This window comes from Ursus americanus, chromosome 28, assembly GCF_024610735.1.
Source record: "Ursus americanus isolate L20-20 chromosome 28, mUrsAme1.1.p, whole genome shotgun sequence".
Taxonomy (NCBI): Eukaryota; Metazoa; Chordata; class Mammalia; order Carnivora; family Ursidae; genus Ursus; species Ursus americanus.
The window spans coordinates 5,110,472-5,131,722 of NC_142154.1; the positions used below are offsets into that span (position 1 = coordinate 5,110,472).

General features: G+C 42.4%; 1 protein-coding gene across 1 annotated transcript in view; it reads left to right on the plus strand.

The window, feature by feature from the left end:
- BLM (BLM RecQ like helicase) overlaps window positions 1-21,251 on the plus strand; it is an 86,022-nt gene that overhangs the window by 59,074 nt on the left and 5,697 nt on the right. Inside the window, exons 15-19 of the mRNA XM_045813102.2 lie at window positions 3,924-4,119; window positions 7,099-7,289; window positions 10,979-11,126; window positions 17,797-17,996; window positions 18,453-18,645. Coding sequence (XP_045669058.1) covers window positions 3,924-4,119; window positions 7,099-7,289; window positions 10,979-11,126; window positions 17,797-17,996; window positions 18,453-18,645 — 928 coding nt within the window. The remainder of the gene's footprint in view (window positions 1-3,923; window positions 4,120-7,098; window positions 7,290-10,978; window positions 11,127-17,796; window positions 17,997-18,452; window positions 18,646-21,251) is intronic.

Sequence of the window (21,251 nt, forward strand, 5' to 3'; positions counted from 1 at the left end):
AGCCTAAGAATAATCAGTGTATCCAAGGAGGAAATGAGGAAGGCTGAAGGAGATACAGTAGTCAGATGTACTCTAAAAGAATACATAACAAATATTTAACAAATTTAAAAGCATTATCTCAAAGTTGCTGGGGGAAAACTTACACGTAGACATAGTTCACCACTTTGATTTACAAAGAGCTAAAAGAAATTATATTCACAAAGATGCAGAGGTAGGGTGCTCTACAAAGAGCTGGCAGGCCTGAGACTATTTCACTGAATAGCAAAAGCAGGAACACACTGTCCTCAGAATCAAAGGAGGGAAGCTTGGGACTGAAGGATTTCACAGCCAGCTCACTGTCACAGATGTTGGGCACAACAGAAAGGCACTTTCGGATATGTCAGGTCCAGAAACGCATCACCAGCTTATCTTCACTCAAGTAATCACAGTTGCCAGTCTTCCATAATTTGTATATTTAACCAAGCAAAATTCCGGTGTTTTGTTTTTTTTTTTCCTTTGATAAACTTTTTCTAAAGTTTGCCTGGAAGAATATTCAAGTTAAAATAACTGAAAGAATGTGGCAAGAAAATGCAAACACCTGAACACTGGCTTTGCAATACATTATAGACAGATCAGTGACACAGAAATCCTGAATTAGACTAAAAAGCATGTAAAACAGAGTGCCAGGTGGCTCAGTTGGTTGAGCATCCAACTCTTGGTTTTGGCTCAGGTCATGATCTCAGGGTCGTGAGATCAAGCCCCATGTGGGGCTCCGTGCTCAGGGCGGAGTCTGCTTGAGATTCTCCCTCTGCCCCTCCCCTGCCAAAATAAATTAATAAATCTTAAAAAAAAAAAAAAAGAAAACCTATAAAAACAATATGTGGCAAGGATGATATTGAAAATTAATGAGGAAAGGAGGATAATCCAACCAGTGGTACCGCTTACCTGCTGGGGGGAATCCTTTTGGATCCTCCTATCAAAATTAATTATAGGTAAATAAAGGTATTGTTATTTTAAATGTATGAACTCTGGCTGGAAGAGAACCCAGGCTTAAGAAGATCTCAAAGAAATAATTGCTAAAAATGATTAAAAATCTAAATAACTAAACACTTCTGTATCAATGAACAAAATTAAAGGCAATAGCAAGTAATGAACAACTAGGGAAATAATGTCTTCTACAACTAAAACATCCCAGAGCGTTGATAAAGGAAAACATGAGTCTCAAATAGTAAATTACCCCAGGCTGTCAAGAGACATCGAAAAGAAGGAGCCACAAAAGGCTAAGTAGAATTGCTTTTTAAAGTGCAACTTTGCTAATTATTAAAGGAATCCAAACTTAAAAGAGTGAGAGACCATTTTCACCTCTTGTATTAGCAAACTTTTATTAACTGTTGGGGACAGTGCTATAAGAGGTGATTTCCTGCAATGCTCCTGAGAGCCTTTCTGGAAAAGAATATGGCAGACTGTTACGGGAGCCTCAGATCTGAAACGCATGTGTGGAATTTACATCAGTGTTTGTTTATGGTTTTTTTTAATTGAAGTATAGCTGATGTATACCGTATTATATTGCTTCCAGGCGTACAACACAGTGATTCGACAAGTCTATACGATACACAGTGCTCACCACAGTAATTCTACTAACCACTTACCACCATACAGGTTATTACAGTATCATTGACTGTATGGTAGTGTTATTTTTAATAGTAAGTAGCCTAAATGTCCTAAGAGAGCAACTGGGTACATCATACTGCATTCCTGGGCTTGAAAATAGTTTATGAAGAATTTCATAATGATATGAAAATGTTCAGATGTCAATGATGGAGAAGTGTAGAGAGAAATAGAACCTAAAAATGTAAAATCTCAACCATAAAAAAGAAAATTGAGGGGCGCCTGGGTGGCGCAGTCAAGCGTCTGACTCTTGGTTTTGGCTCGGGTCGTGATCTCAAGGTCTTGGGGTCGAGCCCCACATTGTGCTCTGCACTCAGTCCAGAGTCTGCTTGAGACTCTCTCACCCTCTGCCCCTCCCCACTGCTCTCTCTCGCTCTCTCAGATAAATCAATAAATCTGTTTAAAAAATTGAATAGAAAAATAGATGAGGGGGCGCCTGGGCGGCTTAGTCATTAAGTGTCTGCCTTCGGCTCAGGGCGTGATCCCGGCGTTCCGGGATTGAGCCCCACATCACGCTCCTCCACTGGGAGCCTGCTTCTTCCTCTCCCACTCCCCCTGCTTGTGTTCCCTCTCTCGCTGGCTGTCTCTCTCTGTCTAATAAATAAACAAATAAATAAATAAATAAATAAATCTTAAAAAAAAAAAAGAAAAAGAAAAATAGATGAGAAAAAAGCCAATTCTTTTCAAGTTCTTTAAATCTCTATGTATAGTATAAGTATTCTACAGTACCCGTGCACACATATATGTATCTGTATACATGTATATAAAACACCTTAATCAAAACTGTAGTTTAAAAAAATGGATGAGTTTTTTTTCTGTTTTCAGTCTAGCTAATCCTCACAGTCAAGGTATAATTATACAATCACTGGACAACCTTGATCTTGTTAGATTTGTAAGATAGAATAAAACTTCATTGTTTTTCCTCACAAAGAAATTATTATAGCGTGAAGTTTCGAAAGCAACACAGAAATAAGGAAGTAACAGTTCGACTAAGCCAGTCTTCCCAGGGACTCGAAGTAAAGGCTTTCAGGGGGGAGTTGGCGTTGGGGTTGCCTCACCGGGAGCCCACTCGACCTGGTGAGCCGCACCCGCCCTCCCCCCCCCCCCCCCCCCCCGCCGCGCCCCTTCTCAGAACGCTGCAGCCCGCGGGCGGCTACACCTCCCTGCGCAGCCTCTCCACCTGCTCTCCACCACTAGAGGCTCCAGCAGACTTTCTCTTTTCAAGGACACTTCCCTTCCATCAAAGTGCCATACAATGAGAGGGCTGACGGGCTGTAGCTGAGGTGCCCCCGAGCGCTCCCATTCGTGGCCACGTTCCCCGCAGCCTGACGTGCTTGCTCTGGTGCGCAGACACCGACACCACATCCTCAGCCTCGGTCTGGCTGCCAGGTAGCGCAGTTGCTTTTCAAATACTGTTCTTGCAGCCGCTATTTATTTTCTTGGGAGTTAAAAAAAAAAAAAAAAAGTCTTGCAGCTTTATTTGTATAATATAATCTTGCCTGGAAATGTAATGTTTTTGTCTGGGTTAATAAGTCCTACATTTGTAACTGAAATGGATATTCTAGAAAATGATTTTTTTTTAACTAAAAGAGGATTTATGAAGCTCCTGAAATTTAACTGTCACCTTGCTTGTCCTAAGTAATATGCATAGGCCAAGATCCACAGTCTCCAGTCTTTTTTTTCTAGTATAAACACCTCTCAGACTTTTACCCACGTGAGTTCCAATAAGAATTTCTCAAGTTTTTAACTTTGAAATTAGCTGTTGAGGAAAAGGAGCTGGCGTGTGATCCATCAGCTGCTCCCCCTGGGAACAGGGACGGTAAGCATGGTGGCAGGTGACAATGCCATTGCTCCAAGCATCAGAGAAGCTGGCAGAGGTAACGTGTGGGAGCTCGTCCATGACCGTGGAGCTGGATGTCATGGCCATGTGGACAGCACCCTCATGCCTTCATATCAGAAATGGAAGAGAGGAAGCAGTGGCAGCCCACCAAGACAGACGGCTCTTGATTCTGGCCCCTTCCATGAAAACGCCAAATCACACGAGAAAGTGCCTGCCACCACGAGCTCCTCTCTACCTTCTCAGGTCTTCATAGAATTGCAAATTATCAATAGGAAGATCTCACATTTGTCATGCTAAATAACGGGACTAAGTGAAGGTATTAGATTGCTATATAGAGTACACTTTAAAATAGAAGGTAGAGCTTTTAGAGGCGCGTGGTACTAAAATGTTCCTTTCCATCTATTATGAGTCTAAGAGGCTTGTGCTCTTTCATCAGGTTATCTGTGCAACAATAGCATTCGGAATGGGGATTGACAAACCCGACGTGCGGTTCGTGATCCACGCGTCTCTCCCTAAATCTGTGGAGGGCTACTACCAGGAATCCGGCAGAGCTGGGAGAGATGGGGAGATATCGCACTGCCTGCTGTTCTATACCTATCACGATGTGACCCGGCTGAAGAGACTCATACTGAGTGAGCTAAGCCCCTATCCTCTTTAGTCTCCCTATGGAGCCTGCTCCTGCCATGGTGGTGGTTTTGCTCCAGTTTCTTTAAATCGTTATAGAAGTATTACATGCTTGTCATGTAGAATTCAAATGGTACAGACGTGTGTATACAGACATATACATGGCAGAAAATGCCCAAACCATGCCTTGCATACAGTCCTGCCCTAGGAAATAACTCCAGCTGTTGGCTTCCTGCGTATCCTTCCAGATCCAACCTCTGCGTGCGTCCTTGCATGTAACACATATTTCAAACATGCAGAAAGGTAGGATGGGAAAAATAACAAATCCTCACATACCACTGGGTTAGGGAATAAACCCCCCCATATATCCCTCTCCTACCTCAGCCCTCCACTCCCCCATCAGAGCGAAGCAGGATCTTATATGTGCTGCTTACCCCTGCCAAATGCATAGATTTTGGCATTTGTGCTTGGGATTATATTATACGTCTTTTTGTATGTTTTCAGTCTACAGTAGGATGTAATTATGACTCCAATTGATACATGTAGTTCGACTACATAGAATTCCGTGTCTATTTAACCAGTCCTCCTGGAATAGAAACCTAGACTGTTTATTGTTTTTCACCGTTATCAGCAGTGCAGTATTGAGCATCTTTTACGGGTATCTTTGGGCATTTGTGCAATTGTCTATATAGGATAAAATTTCCAGACTTAGACTTGCCAGGTCAAAGTGAATACATATTTTAGAATCTTTTTTTTTTTTTTTAAGATTTTATTTTTTTATTTGACAGAGATAGAGACAGCCAGCGAGAGAGGGAACACAAGCAGGGGGAGTGGGAGAGGAAGAAGCAGTCTCATAGCAGAGGAGCCTGATGTGGGGCTCGATCCCAGAATGCCGGGATCACGCCCTGAGCCGAAGGCAGACGCTTAACTGCTGTGCCACCCAGGCGCCCCCATATTTTAGAATCTTATTTTGCCCTTTGCCCATTTTTCTACTAAGCTGTGATAGTTAAATACACTTCCTAAATAAATTTGCTATTTTTTTTTAAAGATTTTATTTATTTATTTGACAGAGATAGAGACAGCCAGCGAGAGAGGGAACACAAGCAGGGGGAGTGGGAGAGGAAGAAGCAGGCTCATAGTGGAGGAGCCTGATGTGGGGCTCGATCCCACAACGCCGGGATCACACCCTGAGCCGAAGGCAGATGCCTAACCGCCGTGCCACCCAGGCGCCCCTAAATTTGCTATTTTGAGACCACTTTTGAATGGATCTTTCCAGAAATACTACACATGGGATATGACACTTACCAGGCACTGTGCCAAATATCGGGTCACCTTTTGTGCCCATAATCCCTAGCTTTTGAAGTAGAGATCATCCCACGGTAAAAAGGGAACTTCAGGGTTTTGTAACTTGCCCCCAAGAGCACTAATGAGCAGCAGCAGCAGGTAGAAGTGGGGGGGGAGTACAGTGGTAGCAATGCTGATAGATGACATTGCTTAGTACCTGCTGTATGTGCTAACTGCTTGATTATGTCCCTTCATCCAGTCTTCACAGCCTGTGAGGCACTACTGTAACTCTCCTCATTTCACCCAAGAGCACGGCAGATGTAGAGCTAGTAGGTGGCAGAGCCCTGACGGGGCCCAGGTCTGTCTGACCCCCAAAGTCTGTGTCCCTTGCACTCTACCAAGATGAATCTCTGAGGGCACCTGGGTGGCTCAGTCGCTTAAGCGTCTGCCTTCGGCTCTGGTCATGATCCCAGCGTCCTGAGATGGAGCCCCGCATCGGGCTCCCTGCTCAGCAGGGAGTCTGCTTCTCCCTCAGACCCTTCCCCCCTCGTGCTCTCTCTCTCAAATAAATAAATAAAATCTTTTCAAAAAATAAAGATTCTCCGTGAAAAAAATGAGGCTTTTAAACTTAGCGTGACCATTTGTGTTTTTAAACAGAACCTATATTAAGTTAGGTCCAAATAATTCAGTAAGCATTAAAGTTTCAAACACAACATTTTGAAAAAAAGAATGCTCATAAACTAGAAAAAAACATTTTATTCTCATTCTTAACTAACCTCGATTGCTTATAAACGGAAAGTATGCGCATGTGATTCTCAAACCTTGAAATTAGATTAGACACTGCCACCCTTATTTCCTGTTCCACATGGATTTTCTGGAGGTACTTGTATATATCACAACCACTGCCAAAACTTCAGTTTCTCAAAGATGGCATTGGAAGGAGTAAGCTCACCATGACCTCTAACTAGCAGTTAGTGTGGTGTTCAAATATTGCTGTGTTTCCCTTAAATTTAAAATACCCTGCCAGGGGCGCCTGGGTGGCGCAGTCGTTAAGCGTCTGCCTTCAGCTAAGGGCGTGATCCTGGCATTATGGGATCGAGCCCCACATCAGGCTCCTCTGCTATGAACCTGCTTCTTCCTCTCCCACTCCCCCTGCTTGTGTTCCCTCTCTCGCTGGCTGTCTCTATCTCTGTCAAATAAATAAATTAAATCTTTAAAAAAATAAAATACCCTGCCAACACCCCTGTGAGTTCATTGCAACACCGCAGGGCTCCTTGGCCCACGGCTTTGGAACCACTGGCTTAACTGCTTTCACCCCAGATACCCAGGGAGGTGCCTGGCCCGCTGCCGTAGGTGCCTGCTGTGCCAACTTCGGATCCAGCTAAGGACATGCTTGTCTGATAAATACAGTAAATTTGATTCAAATCTTCATCATTGGGAATCATGAAGATTTGAAAAAAAATTTCAGCTACTCCTGATGACAATCTTCATTTATTCCTATAAAACTGAAAATTTGAGGAATAAACATAAATATATGGTTGGTCATAATATAGAATGATGTCGTACTGATATATAACACTATTAGTAATTTTATTTCATTTGCTACTTAAAGTTAAATGAATCTATTCTAAATATTTCTATGATATTTTCTTCTGTTTTCCTACTCTAATAAGTATTTTTACTTTGTTCTTTTCCTCTTTTAGTGGAAAAAGAAGGAAACCATCATACCAGAGAGACTCACTTCAACAATTTGTATAGTATGGTGCATTACTGTGAAAATATAACAGAATGCAGGAGAATACAGCTTTTGGCTTACTTTGGTGAAAAGGGATTTAATCCTGATTTTTGTAAGAAATACCCAGATGTTTCTTGTGATAATTGCTGTAGAACAAAGGTAAAATAAGGAAGTTTTAAATTCCTTTTAATTCAGGAAATTGCCAAGACTTTAATTTAGCAAAATTAGATACAAGTTAGGTTACCATAAGTGGGCCCTCAAGGATTGAACTGGAGAAAGATGGCTCCCTCCCCGTAGTAATTTGGAATAGAAACATTAAATAGTAATTTTGTGGAATAGCTTTCGAATTAGAAGCCTAGAAAAAATATCCTGGACCTATCCAAAATATTGATGTTATATATGTGTACTAAAAGATATTTCAGAAATATTGATCTGTAGATATCCAAAAAGTTCCAACATGGGCAGGTAGAATATTTAGATTCAATCCCAATATGTATCTGAAGTTCTCATTCTGAAGAGTTATAATAACTGGTGTACTGTGTGTTTGAATCAGGTCAATTACATTATACTATAAATTGGTTATTTAAAAACTATAAAGAATTAATGGTAATAGCCTCTAGATGAGTTTGCTATCATCTGTCCTAAAAATAACCTTGAGAATTTGTTAAATTCAATCATTAGGTACTTAATTTTACCTTTCATGGTAATTCTGTGTTTTAATGTCTCTGTGCTTTACAGTTTACAGAGCATTTTCACATTTGATACATTATTTGAAATTGTGTGCAAGGTGCTGGGGACTTAGAAGTGAACATGTTATGGGCCAGTTCATAGACTGGAGGGGGATGGACATACACGTACTCACATGATTGTAATGCCGCGTGATAAGCACAGTCACAGGTCTGCGGCACTAGTGAGTGCAGAGGGTGGGGTCTGCAGATTCCACCGCCCACGCCCTGCCCTGCGGATGTTGCTGATGAGTGTCAGTTCTTGTTTAACAGATGTATGTTGAGTGTCTGCTGTGTGGCAGGCCTGTTCTAAGAGATTGGGATGCATCACTGAACGAACTAGGAAGATCCCTGCCCTTGTGGGGTTTCCATTCTGGCCAAGGGAGGCTGAGTACCAACCATGTCAGGGCACGGGAAGCACAGCAGTGTTGGAGCCAGGAGTAGTGGGTGGGATGCAAGCTGCCGGATCAGGCGCAGTGGCCCAGGGAAGGCTTCTAACAGAGATGCAGAGCCCCAAGCAGTGGACGCTTGAAAAGGGAGTGAGCTGAGCACCTCCCTCGATGTAGGCGTTCTTGGCCCCAGGTGTGGGGGGCATGCCTGTGCATTTGATGGATAGCAAGGGAGCCCGTGTAGCTGAGCAGGGCTAAGAGTCCATTAGGGAAAGGAAATGGCAGGCCAGAGCAGCAGCTGGAGCGTGGTGTGACTTGGGGATGGCCGTTTGGCAGGGCGGATCTGTTCAGTTTGGGGTGTTTCGAGTTAGATGTATCTGTTAGATTCAGAAATTCTGAAAAGAGGCTTGTGGTACCTGCCAGTTTGGGAGTGGTTGGCATACTGATGGTATTCAGAGCTATAAGAGCAGATGAAATCTTCAGGGGTATAAGGTTATACCAAAGAGAAGAAAACCAAACCACTGAGTCCTGAGACATTAAGAGTTTAAGGAGAAGAGGAGGGACTAGAAAAGGAGACCAAGAAAGAAAATTAGCAAGGTAAGGGGAAAAGCAAAATCCATACAGAAACCATTTCAGGGAGGAGGGAGTACTCACGGCTCCAGTGCTGCCGCAAAGCCAAGTAGGGAAAGGACTGAGACGACACCACTGGATTTAGTGCGGCAGGAATCGTGGTGGCTGGGTTTGTTGGACAGTTTGAGTAGCGTGGGGCAAAACTGGAGGCGACGAATATAGAGAACTCTTTCAAGTTTTGCTTCAAGGATGATCAGAGAAATCAAACAGCAGCTGGCAGGGGAAGTGGAGTCAGGAAAAGACAGGAGAAGTAACATCTGTCTATGCTGATAGGAACGTACCGGCACAGGATGAAAAGCTGATGTGTAAGGAGAGGGGAGAACCTCTGAAGCAATGTCCTTGAATAGGCGGGGGTGGGGATCTAGTGCGCAAGTCCAGAGACTGGCCTCAGGCAGGAACCGAGAAAGTTCATCTGTAAGAGCACAAGGAAGGAGAAGACTGGGGCATTTGCTGGGGATACATGTTGTGAAGGAAGTTTGCGAAAGCTCTCTTGTGGTTGCTTCAGCTTTTTCAGTAAAGTAGCAGGCCAGGTCCTCAGCTGACAGTCAGGATAAGAGGGGATTGAAGAGAAAGGAGAAAGTGAAGTAGTCTAGTCATCTAGGACAGCGGTCAGCAAACTTTATCTTAAAGGGCCAGAGTGCATACATTAGGCCTTGTGGGCCTTGGAATCTGTCACAAGTACTCAACTCTGCTCTTTTAGCCCAAAAGCAGACATAAACAAAAATTACATCGATTTTCCATGGCTGTGTTCCAATAAAATTTGATGTACGGAAACAGGTATCCAGCTCATAGGCCATGGTGTGCTAACTCCTGTTCTAGAACCGAGGAGTGCGAGACCAAGGATGTGTGATGATTACCTAGCCGTGTGAAGGGTCCACTTGAGGTTTGTGGCCATTTGTTGAAAGTGCAGACTTTCAACATGGTTGCATGTGTTTCTCCAGCCAAGATCAGCTACTGAGGTTTAGGCAGAGTGGCGAAGAGTTGGATCTAGTGTGTATCGTCAAACAACACATGGGATGAATTGCCCTAAGGGCAAAGGAGCTGAAGGTACATGAGGTAGTATTGTAATGAGGGTCTGTGGAATTTAAGCTGCGTTAAGGGATCATCGGAGGATGGGAATGAGTGGGTAGGCAGGCTCAGTGGGTTATTGGAGTCAGAATATACTAGATGGCATGAGGTGACGGTCAGAGGATGAAGGGGTTGCTGATTTTAATGAGGCCGAGGTGGTAAGTGTGACCAAGGAGTAAGCGGCTGGCATACGTGGAAGACAGGGTCCCTGGGACGGAGGAGGTCAAGATGCCAGAGGCCAAGATGGGAGGACCATCTGTCTGCTGAGTCACCATGAATTAGGCAGGAATGATGTTGGTGAGAATGATAGAACATCGTTTCATGATGGTTCTAGATAGAGCCTCAGAATTACTACCAACTGTTAGAATAAGACAAGAAACCTGTTTGTCTTGAGGTTGTGAGACTGTGGCAGAGGAACAAGGGTTAGAAGGTGAGGAGGCTGCATTGACAGAGGCCAGAAGCATGATGCTGCTTTCGAGAACAGTGGCTGGTTAGTATTGCTAGTTTGGAGATCTAGGATAGATGAAAGCAGACAGGTCATACAATAAAGGGGGCTTTAAAAAGTAGGCCGAGTTTGGAGACCAGTGAGGAGAAGGAGAAAGGGAACTGACAAGCGATCATTAAAAGGGTTGACTATGACACCAAAGCCCCAAAAGCGATCAGAACTCACAGATTTGCATGGCTGGACAGTGTTTTTGATCCTAGAAGTCACCATCCAAGTGACAGAGCACAGTTCTAGGGGGTGTGAAGGGTTTGAAAAGGAGGAAAGGATATTCCTACCCACAGCATGCTGTCGAGTAATTGAAAGACTGAGAGGTATGTCCGTAACCCAGTAATAACATAGATGTGGTAGAGTGCTAATGTTCTAGACACGAGGTTAATGTAAGAGCTTAGAAAAGAAAGAGCATTTGAAATTTGGGTTTGGATCTTGGTTTTGGTGTGGAAATGGTTTGTTACGAGACTATAGTCGTATGAGACCCTAGCAATCTAACTATCATCTTAATTACAGCAGAAGGTAATCTCTTTTTACTCATAGGATTATAAGACAAGAGATGTGACCAATGATGTAAAAAATATTGTGAGATTTGTTCAAGAACATAGTTCATCACAAGGAACAAGAAATAAAAACCATCCAGGTCCTTCTGGGAGATTTACTATGAATATGCTGGTCGACATTTTCTTGGGTAAGTTATCTGTTTTATTGTTTGAGTTATAGCAGTTAAAATTGAACATCTAAGGGCACCTGGGTGGCTCAGTCGGTTAAGCATCTGCCTTCAGCTCAGGTCATGATCCCAGGGTCCTGGGATCGAGCCCCGCATCAGGCTCCCGGCTCAGCGGGGGTCTGCTTCTCCCTCTGCCTCTGCCGCTCCCTCTGTGTGCTCCCTGGTATAGGCACACGCTCTCTTTCTCTCAAATAAATAAATATTTTAAAAAATAAAATAAAATTGAACATCTAAAGAATTCATCATAAGTACATAGAAAAAATCTCTCTTGTCTGTCTTGTAGAAATTAACGATTTCAGAATAAAGCTTTTTTGAGTAACGAACAAAAGTCAGCTTTAATGAATTATACCAATTATTTGTATAGAATTTATATGTTACTAAAGTGAGGTTTTCACATTCAGAAAAGCAAATAATAGGGCAAAATGGGTGAAGGGAATTAAGAGATACAAACTTCCATTTATAAAATGAATATGTCATGGGAATGAGAAGTACAGGATAGGGAATGTTGTCAATGACATTGTAATAATGTGACTACACCTATCATGCTTAGCATAGCGTAATGTATAAAATCGTTGAATATTTGTGTTGTACACCTGAAACTGATAAAATATTGTATGTCAACTATACGTTAATAAAGATAATAGTAATGATAATAAATAAATACAAAGAAAATATTGAAGCATATACAATTTCATCTGAATTGAGTGGGCTATAACTTGCTTTGAGAATTAACTGTTGAGTGACTTCCAGTTCCAGATGGCAGCCTGGGCAAAAGTATGTCTTCTTTTTGTTTGTTTGTTTGAGGTCCTATTAAAATAATAGGAAATAAAATGGGGATTCAGTTCACTAGGGCATAGAGAGCCAGAGAGAGACCCTCATCAGATTCAAGATTTTTCAAAGTTTTTAGGAAATGGATGGAAGCATAGTGAGAAGTGGAATGAAATACAGTGAGCCACCTGCAAAATGAATGTAAGGCGAGAGTCGTAGAAGAGGGGGGACTATCGATCAGGAAGAACTCCATTATCAGGAGGCCTCAGACTGGTCTGTAGGTCCAGGGGGTGGGAGTAAAATCAGGGGAGCCAGAAATAGGAGGGGGCAGTTAGTCTGCCCACAAAGAACTGCATCAAATACCAGCCTGGAATTGATTCTAGAACAAAAATAAACAGCCTGAGAAATAGAAAGGCAGCTGGGTTAGGAGCCAGAGCCCCTAAGTGGCATTTGCGGACCACCCAGCCCACCCACTTACCCTAAAGCAAACCTGGATATTCCCATTCAGGGGAGGAATTTGAGGGGGAAATAGATACAAAATAACAGAGGAAGGGCACCTGGGTGGCTCAGTCAGTGAAGCATCTGACTCGTGGTTTTGGCTCAGGTCATGCATGATCTCAGGGTTGTGAGATCAAGCCCCATGTGGGGCTCCACACTCAGGGGGGAGTCTGCTTGAGATTCTCTCTCCCTCTGCCCCTCCCCCTGTGCGCTCACGCTTCTCTCTTTCTCTCTCAAATAAGTAAATAAAATCTTTTAAAAAAATTTTTTTTAAATAACAGAGGAAACCCCCCTCAAAAGTTTAACCTTTCCCTCAAGATTAGATACAACTGGGCAATCAAGAGAAACCAAGTAAGTATTTGACCCTGGGGATAGTGAGAATTTATAAAATAAGCACTAGCTTTAGGGAGATAGGAGGAGAAACGCCTAATTTAGAATCTTCACAAAGACTTAAGTTAGAATATTATGGAGAAGAAACAAAGAATGAGAAAGCGCTATTAAAAGTTTTATTTATTTATTTTTTATTTTTAAGTAATCTCTATATCCAAACTCACAATCCGAGATCAAGAGTCACAGGCTCCTCCGACTGAGCCAGCCAGGCACTCCAGGAGCTGTTAAAAATTTTAAATGATTGACAAAGTAAATTTAGTGGAAATGTTGAAAGATAAAGTCAAGAAAATTTTCTAAGACCTGAGCAAAAATGTATATGGAAAATATGAGAGAAAAAGTATAGATTAATTCTTAGGAGATGTGAAATCTGACAATTTTTGAAATAGAAAATAGAGGGAGTTATCAAATCAATGATATATGAAAATTTCCCTGAGTGAAAGAGAAAAAAACCTTCAGATTAAAATGTCCACTAAAAGCCAAAGGAGCTGCTTTATGAAATTGGGGAATACCAAGAATAAAGTGGTGTTGGGGAGGAAAAACTTCTCCATCCTGTTAGATTTAGTGGTTGGGGGCCTGTGAATTAAACTGATAAAAGACAGGATTCATCAAAATGTGACTCAAAGGGCCAATAAAATTGGGGCTTATATACCATCTTAATAGTGGAGAGGGAGGGGGGAAAGAACACTTATGGGAAAACAAATGGTTTTTTGGAAGGATAAGTGGGCCCTTAGGAGAATAGATGAGAGGGAGATAGGATAGTTTTGTGACAGTGTTTAGGAGTGGTATGCAGACTTCTCATCTCCAATGATAAGAATCAGTCGTCTTTGGTTGCTCCCAGGGAGAGAATTTATGACAATTGAGTTTTTTTGGGGGGGGTCTCTGCTTTTTTGCAGATAAGAGGTTTCAGGAACTTGGGGCGCCTGGGTGGCACAGCGGTTAAGCGTCTGCCTTCGGCTCAGGGCGTGATCCCAGCGTTATGGGATCGAGCCCCACATCAGGCTCTTCCACTATGGGCCTGCTTCTTTCTCTCCCACTCCCCCTGCTTGTGTTCCCTCTCTCGCTGGCTGTCTCTATCTCTGTCGAATAAATAAATAAAATCTTTAAAGAAAAAAAAAAGGTTTCAGGAACTCAAATGCCTTCTGCTCAAAATAATTTTTATGCCACAGTGGCATATTCTGGACCCCTTCAGAGATAATCCTGAAAACTTTGGAAAGAAAGAAACCAAAGCCAGTCTGGTGATCAATATCAGCTACCCTAGAGGCTAGAGGGCAAAGAAAGTGAGTGCACTCATTCTGATATCATAAGCAGGGGAGCTGACCCATGGGTCCAGGGAGAAGAAAGTCCAGGTCCACAGCTATGCAGCGGGTCCAGTAAGTAGTCTGTGCAAATTGTGACAAAGTCAAGAAAAATAGGTCCCAAGCAATATGAGAAGGAATAAGAAATGACATTTTTTGATGATAGTAAAGAATGCAAATGTTAATTCTCAACAGAAGGAGGAAGACATTTAGAAATTCCATGGGAAAGATTATACAAAGAGAGCCAAGGTCAAATGTAAAACAAAGGAAATTGTTAACGATTTTGAGTAATTGATAAGATGTACAAAAAGCAATCCGGTTGTCTGGGTGCAGTAGACATTCTCCTGGGGGTTGCACAGCAGTCAGGACCTTCTAAGTAGGGAAGGACACTTGTCATAAACGCTGCTGATGAGCTGCAACAGAGTCAACGTATAAACTGAAATATGTTTAGAGAACTGGACAAAATGTGTTAACCTTGATGATGTAAAAATAAAAGTACAATAAACAAAAGAAGGGGAGTACTCGGAAGGCTTGGGGTGCTAATAACCTCCTATGTAGAAGGTAGAGAGAGTAGCCAGAAGTTCTGTCTAAAGTTACAAAACAGGGGCACCTGGGTGGAGCGTCTGCCTTTGGCTCAGGTCGTGATCTCAGGGTCCTGGGATCGAGCCCCACATCGGGCTCCTTGCTCTGCAGGGAGCCTACTTCTCCCTCTGCCTGCCGCTCCCCCTACTTGTGCACTCTCTCTCTCTCTCTGTGTCAAATAAATAAAATCTAAAAAAATAAAACTAAAGTTACAAAATAATCAATAGATGAGCCGATGTTATGTAACTAGCCAGATTTGGGGCAAGGCGAAGTGTAGAGAGTAGTCTAAATGAGATGAAGCCTCATCTTTCACAGTGGGGGGTCAGTAGGTAATCGTCAGGTAGTGGCTCTTGGCTAGTGCAATAGCAGCAAGGGTTTGGGTTCCTTGTGGAGGTGGCCACCAGAAGAGCTGAAAACAAAAGCTTTTTAAAACAGGACTGCCTTGGGTGCCTGAGTGGCTCAGTCAGTTAGGCATCCGACTCTTTGGTTTCCATTCAGGTCATGATCTCAGGGTTCTGAGATGGGCTCGTGAGTCTGCTTGGGATTCTTTCCTTCTTCCTCCCCCTACCCTTAGCCTATGCTTGCATGCACGTGCTTGCATGCGCGCATGCTCTCTCTCTCAAATAAATAAATAAAATCTTAAAATGACTGCCTTGGGGTGCCTGACTGGCTCAGTAGGAAGAACACAACTCTTGTTCTCAGGGTCATGAGTTTAAGGCCCACGTTGGGGGTAGAGATTACTAAAAATTAAAATTGAAAAAAAGCAAACAAACAAATGTGATTGCTTTCCAGAAGAGAGGAGGATGGGGGAGAGAAGGATGGGACAGAGGAATGTTGCTTTTCATCCTGAACCTTTCTGTATACTATATTGTATTTTTTCCATGTACATGCCTCACTTTAGTTTTCAAAAACTAATGATGCACTGTGTGGTGACTAACATATCATAATAAATAAAAAATAAATTAATTAAATAAAATAAAATAGATAAAGCAATTAATAGGTGCATTTGTTTTTTAAAACATTAATAGCCTAGATTGGCATAGGAATATGGTTTACTCAGGTTCCTCAACTGTTCCTTCTGGATCTGCTCTTTCCTCCCAGACAAAAGCAACTTTTAGTGCTGGTCTTCCCTTTCTGGATTCTTTTTTGTTGTTGTTTTAAGTTTTTATTTATTTTTTAGAGAGCACAAGCAGAGGGAGGGAGCAGCAGACTCCCCGCTGAACAAGGAGCCCAATGCGGGGCTCAATCCCAGGACCCCGGGATCATGACCTGAGCCAAAGGCAGATGCTTAACTGACTGAGCCACCCAGGCACCCCTCCCCCCTTTCTGGACTCTTGCCTTTGAGTTTGGATCTCTTTTGGGGGTCAGGAGGAACAAGGGGTTGCAGATAAAATCATGTATTATAAGAGTGATACGTGATCCCTCCACATTGCAGTATGTAGAAAATACAAGTAACTCCAGAAAAAACTGCTAATATTTTAATGTGTATTTGTTCACAGTCAACATATTTATCATATTGTACATATAATTTCTATCATTTCTATATAATAAAATATAAGCATTTCTGAGTTTTTTTATTCTAAAGTAGTTTTTAGTAATTTGTATTTTATCATTTTGATGAGATGTATTTGAGTAGTCTTATTTAAGGACATATTTTTCTATTATATGTAACGATGTGATAAATGGCCTTTTATTTATTTATTTATTTTTCAAATAGAAAGTACATCTTTTTTTTTTTTTTAAGATTTTATTTATTTATTTGACAGAGAGAGAGACAGCCAGCGAGAGAGGGAACACAAGCAGGGGGAGTGGGAGAGGAAGAAGCAGGCTTCCAGCAGAGCAGGGAGCCCGATGTGGGGCTCGATCCCAGAACTCCGGGATCATGCCCTGAGCCGAAGGCGGTCGCTTAATGACTGAGCCACCCAGGCGCCCCATAAATGGCCTTTTAAATACACCTTCAACTGCATCTCTGATTGCACCTTTCATGTAGATTCCTAGAAAGATTGCTAAATCAAACATCTTTCTGACATATTGTTTCTCATTAGCTCTTTCATGTTTTTAAGAAAATTGTGTTTCAGCTTTTTTTTTTAAGTTTATTTATTTATTTATTTTAGTAATCTCTACAACCAGTGTGGGGCTCAAACTCACAACCAGCCCCCCCCGACTTTTTTTTTTTACGTTTATTTATTTTTCCCGCTTTCTTAGTTATCCCCAGCACTAGGGCTAGTCCTGTAATGTGATGTTTCAGGGATACAAACCACTTGAAGGAAGAAAAACTTGAATCATGGGTCATGTATGACCAGAAGCCATCTGACATAATAATGTAATTCTCTGGAACTCTTAAAATAGAACTAAAGCTTTACAAAGTAACTGTTAATTCTGATTATAAGCACCCTCACAAGACCTCTTAAGTAGATTGCTATAATAAAGTTGGCTTACAATGAAGACATTAGTAATTACAGCAGATTGGATATGAGACCAAAGGTCCAGCCCAGTGTGGTGCTCTCAGCCAGTAGGAGGAGTAGGGAAGGATGCAGTCTCCTGGAGTGGTGTGTTTTTGTCTTACAGGCTATAAAGGCTTCCTCCGTGAGGGTCACAGAAAGTATAGGCTTAAATAATTGGACAGCACACAAGTAGTGCTTCCAGTACCAGACCAGAGATAGTATTTGTGAAAATAGTCGTCCAAAATTTTTTGTGACTAGATCAGTAATGCACAGTTATCCTAATGTAGCACGGTGATGCGAAGTCCTTAAAGTTTATGTAAACTCTCTCTCTGATTTCTTTGCTCTGATGTAATTTTATAAGTTTTAAGTGCAGCGTCCTAAAGTGATAAGCTTTATTTTGCTGCTGTTTTTGGTCAATGCATGTTATAAAAAGATGAGGAAAAGTACAGATAACCATAGAAATTCTAGTGTTCTACTCAAATATTCTCATTTTATGGAAATGGGTGTCTGTTTTTTGCCATGGGCTTTCCTGTGGAACAGATTATCTATTCCATTTATCCAGACCTGTCCATAAATGACTTTTGCAGCCTCTCCTACTAGAGGCTTCTGACGTACCTACGTTCACTAACCTAACTCTTTTGGCCTTCTTACCAGGGAGTAAGAGCGCAAAAATTCAGTCAGGAATATTTGGAAAGGGATCTACTTATTCACGACACAATGCTGAAAGACTTTTTAAAAAATTGATACTTGACAAGATTTTGGATGAAGACTTATATATCAATGCCAATGACCAACCCATTGCCTATGTGATGCCAGGAAATAAAGCCCAAACTGTACTAAGTGGGCATTTAAAGGTATGATATTTTAAATGTTTATTTTATTTAATTATCTTATAGTGAGTGGGCAAAGATATATTACTGCAAATTAGAGGGTCTTCTCCAAAGCTTATGGATACTGAATTTATATATACTGTCCTATATGAACGTATTCTGTTTCTCTTAATTTGGAAAGAGATCTTAAAATCGAACCCAAGTAATGTAGTACCTGTCAAAGTGAATTCAGTCGGGTCGTCCGGTCTCTGAATCCTCAACATGCATTAGGTAAACACTTATCAAGAAGCCATTCTGTGCCAGGCACTGGAGATATAAAGAGAGGAATGCACAGCCCCTGTTCCCGAGGGGCTTGCTGTAGGTGCTTGGCATAACAGAAATACAAAACACTCACACACACACAGTTAAGAATTAAATGAAGACTGTATTTGGATACAAGTGCGTGGGTACCCACTCCTGTGATCATTTTCTCTCACAAAGGTAGACTTTATGGAGACGGAAAATTCCACCAGTGTGAAAAAACAGAAAGCTTTAGTGGCAAAGATATCTCAGAGGGAAGAGGTGGTGAAGAAGTGTCTTGGAGAACTAACAGAAGTCTGTAAATCTCTGGGAAAAGTTTTTGGTGTCCACTACTTTAATATTTTTAATACCGTCACTCTCAAGAAGCTTGCAGGTAGGCATGGGTGGAGATAATGCTAAGTGAAATAAGTCAAGCAGAGAAAGACAATTATCTATGGAACATAAGAACTAGGAAGATCGGTAGGGGAAGAAAGGGGGGTAATCAGAAGGGGGAATGAAGCATGAGAGATTATGGACTATGAGAAACAAACTGAGGGCTTCAGAGGGGAGGGGGGTGGGGGAAGGGGATAGACCGGTGATGGGTAGTAAGGAGGGCACGTATTGCATGGTGCACTGGGTGTTATACGCAACTAATGAATCATGGAACATTACATCAGAAACCAGGGATGTACTGTATGGTGACTAACATAATATAATAAAAAAACATTAAAAAATAGTAAGATATAGATAGTACTGTGTTATTCGGACACACAGTATAATTTTAATTTTATACTCCTCCCTCTAATACTGGATGTTAGGATGTGGGTAATTGTGATCTCTAATACCAGCTGTCATTCACTGATTTTGTCTTTATTATCTGCCTGCTTTATGATGTTTGGCTATGTTAAGTACAAATGTCTTTGCAATGAGGAACTACTTTCCTTATGAAAAGATGTTATGCTTCTTGCTTCTTTGAACCCAAATCTAGCACACTGCTTATCTTGAGTTAAAAAATACATGCTGACCTGAACTATTTCCATAGCTTCTGAGAGCTCAACCCAGAATCCTAATAGGAAAGCCCCTGGAAAATAAAATAAGTCCCTCACATAGTTGACTGATTAGTGTGCACATTACCTTCTGCATTCTTTCTTCATAAAATCTCGTGATCCACACCTCGTCTCTGTTCCACTTCCATTCCTCCCGCCCTAGGTCATCACAGCGTCTCATCAACTCTGGGATGCTGTCTGTTTTCAGACACTGCTATTTTGTGGACTATTAAGAAAGAAAAAAATTTGCTGATTAAACAGTGACACAGTGCTTTTATGGAGAGAATTGTTTCTGACTTATTTAAATACAGATTTTTGTATATAACTCTGTGCATATGTGAAAATTGCATAAAATCAAAGCAAGTTGATTTGGGTACTTATAGAAATTCATTGGGAGTCACTTTTGGACTTGGCTGGCTGTGTCTTTCCCTCATGTCATTGAGAATGTTAGTGACACAGCCTTTTTAGTGCGGTCCACTCTTTTCCCTGGCATTGTAATCAAACCCCACGTCAGCCGTTCTGACTTGATGCTGGTGTTTCCCTGATGATGCCAGAAAGCAGGAGGCCACGCATCTCTAGGGGACACAAATGTAATGCTGTCCCATCAGCTCTAGGCGTCCTTTTTGGGTCCCATTGGTTGTGGCTCACAAGAAGTTTCGGAACTGCGGCTTCTTCCTCAAAGGCAGGTGTCTGCTTTATTCGTGCCAGATCTATTCCCCATGACCCTGCGCTTTTCTGCATCACGGTCACTGTCCAGCACTCTCACAGTCTCATCTTCTGACGAACATTTCGTGTGGCAGTTAAACTCCCACCAGCGTGGCCGTTACACTGCCGACGTGCCTGCAGCATGGACGGCCGCGACTAGGCCTCACACACACAAGTGGTGGTGGCCGTTAGGCCAGCAGCACCTGTCAGGCGCATCTTGACCTCAGGAATGGCAGTGTAGAAAAAGTGTGTTTCTTAGAATCAATGAAATACAGCGTTTTGTTCCTAGGTGATTAGTGAGTTCCTTGCCTGGTCTCTAACTCCAGATATGAACAGGAGACACATTTTAATCTTCCACAAAGTCCACTAAAACTCCAGCAGCTTTCTCGAAGAGAGAGAGATTTCTGCTTGCGTTTCCAACTTCGTCTCCCATTAACCCCATAAACCCGCTGGTCTGTCCCACAGGTTTGTCCCTTTTCCTCTAAACATAGAAATGATGCGAAAATCACAGGTTTGAGACCTGCCCTTTCTTTGCTCAAATAGTAGGAATTATCACTTCCTCACTCCTCAGAGCCACAGCATCAAAAATCCTCCAGACCCAGCCTCTGAAATGTATCTGGATCTCTCTGTTCTGTCCAAGTCCGCTGCCACGTTGTAGTTCATGGCATCCTTGCCTGCTCCCACAGGGGTTCCCACCAGGCTCCCAGTCTCCTCTCTCCCTGACAGTTCATTTTCCAGGCGGCAGCCAGAGCGATCTTTCAAATGACTAGCTTGTCTGGCTACAAGACTGATGGGCCGTCTGTATGCAGAGGACTCTTAATGGCCCACTTGTTCAAGTCCCAATACTTGTTACACCCCACATGCGGAGAGACTGGAGGAAGCACGGGTCTGGGTCAGGGGCGGAGTAAGAATTCAATTATGGCCTATGGAAGAGGATAGCCATGTCTGGAGTGCGGGGAGCAGTTGGAGCTGGAAATACAAATGCGGGCATTCTCTGAAAACAGGGAGCATCAGTGTGGCAGATAGACAAGTCTTTGTTGTGAGAACAGCAGGCGAGAGAAAAGTCTGGTTAAACTCTGAGACAAGTTGCACAGGTACCCACCTCTGGTCGCCCCCACCCCCGCGCCCTTCGGTGTCTGCCCCCCTCTGCCCTGACTTACGCGCCTCTGCTGCTGGAATTGCCGGATGGGCTCCTGTCCTCAGGGCCTGTCGGCCGCCTCTGCCGGCACTAACTGCCTTTCAGAAAATT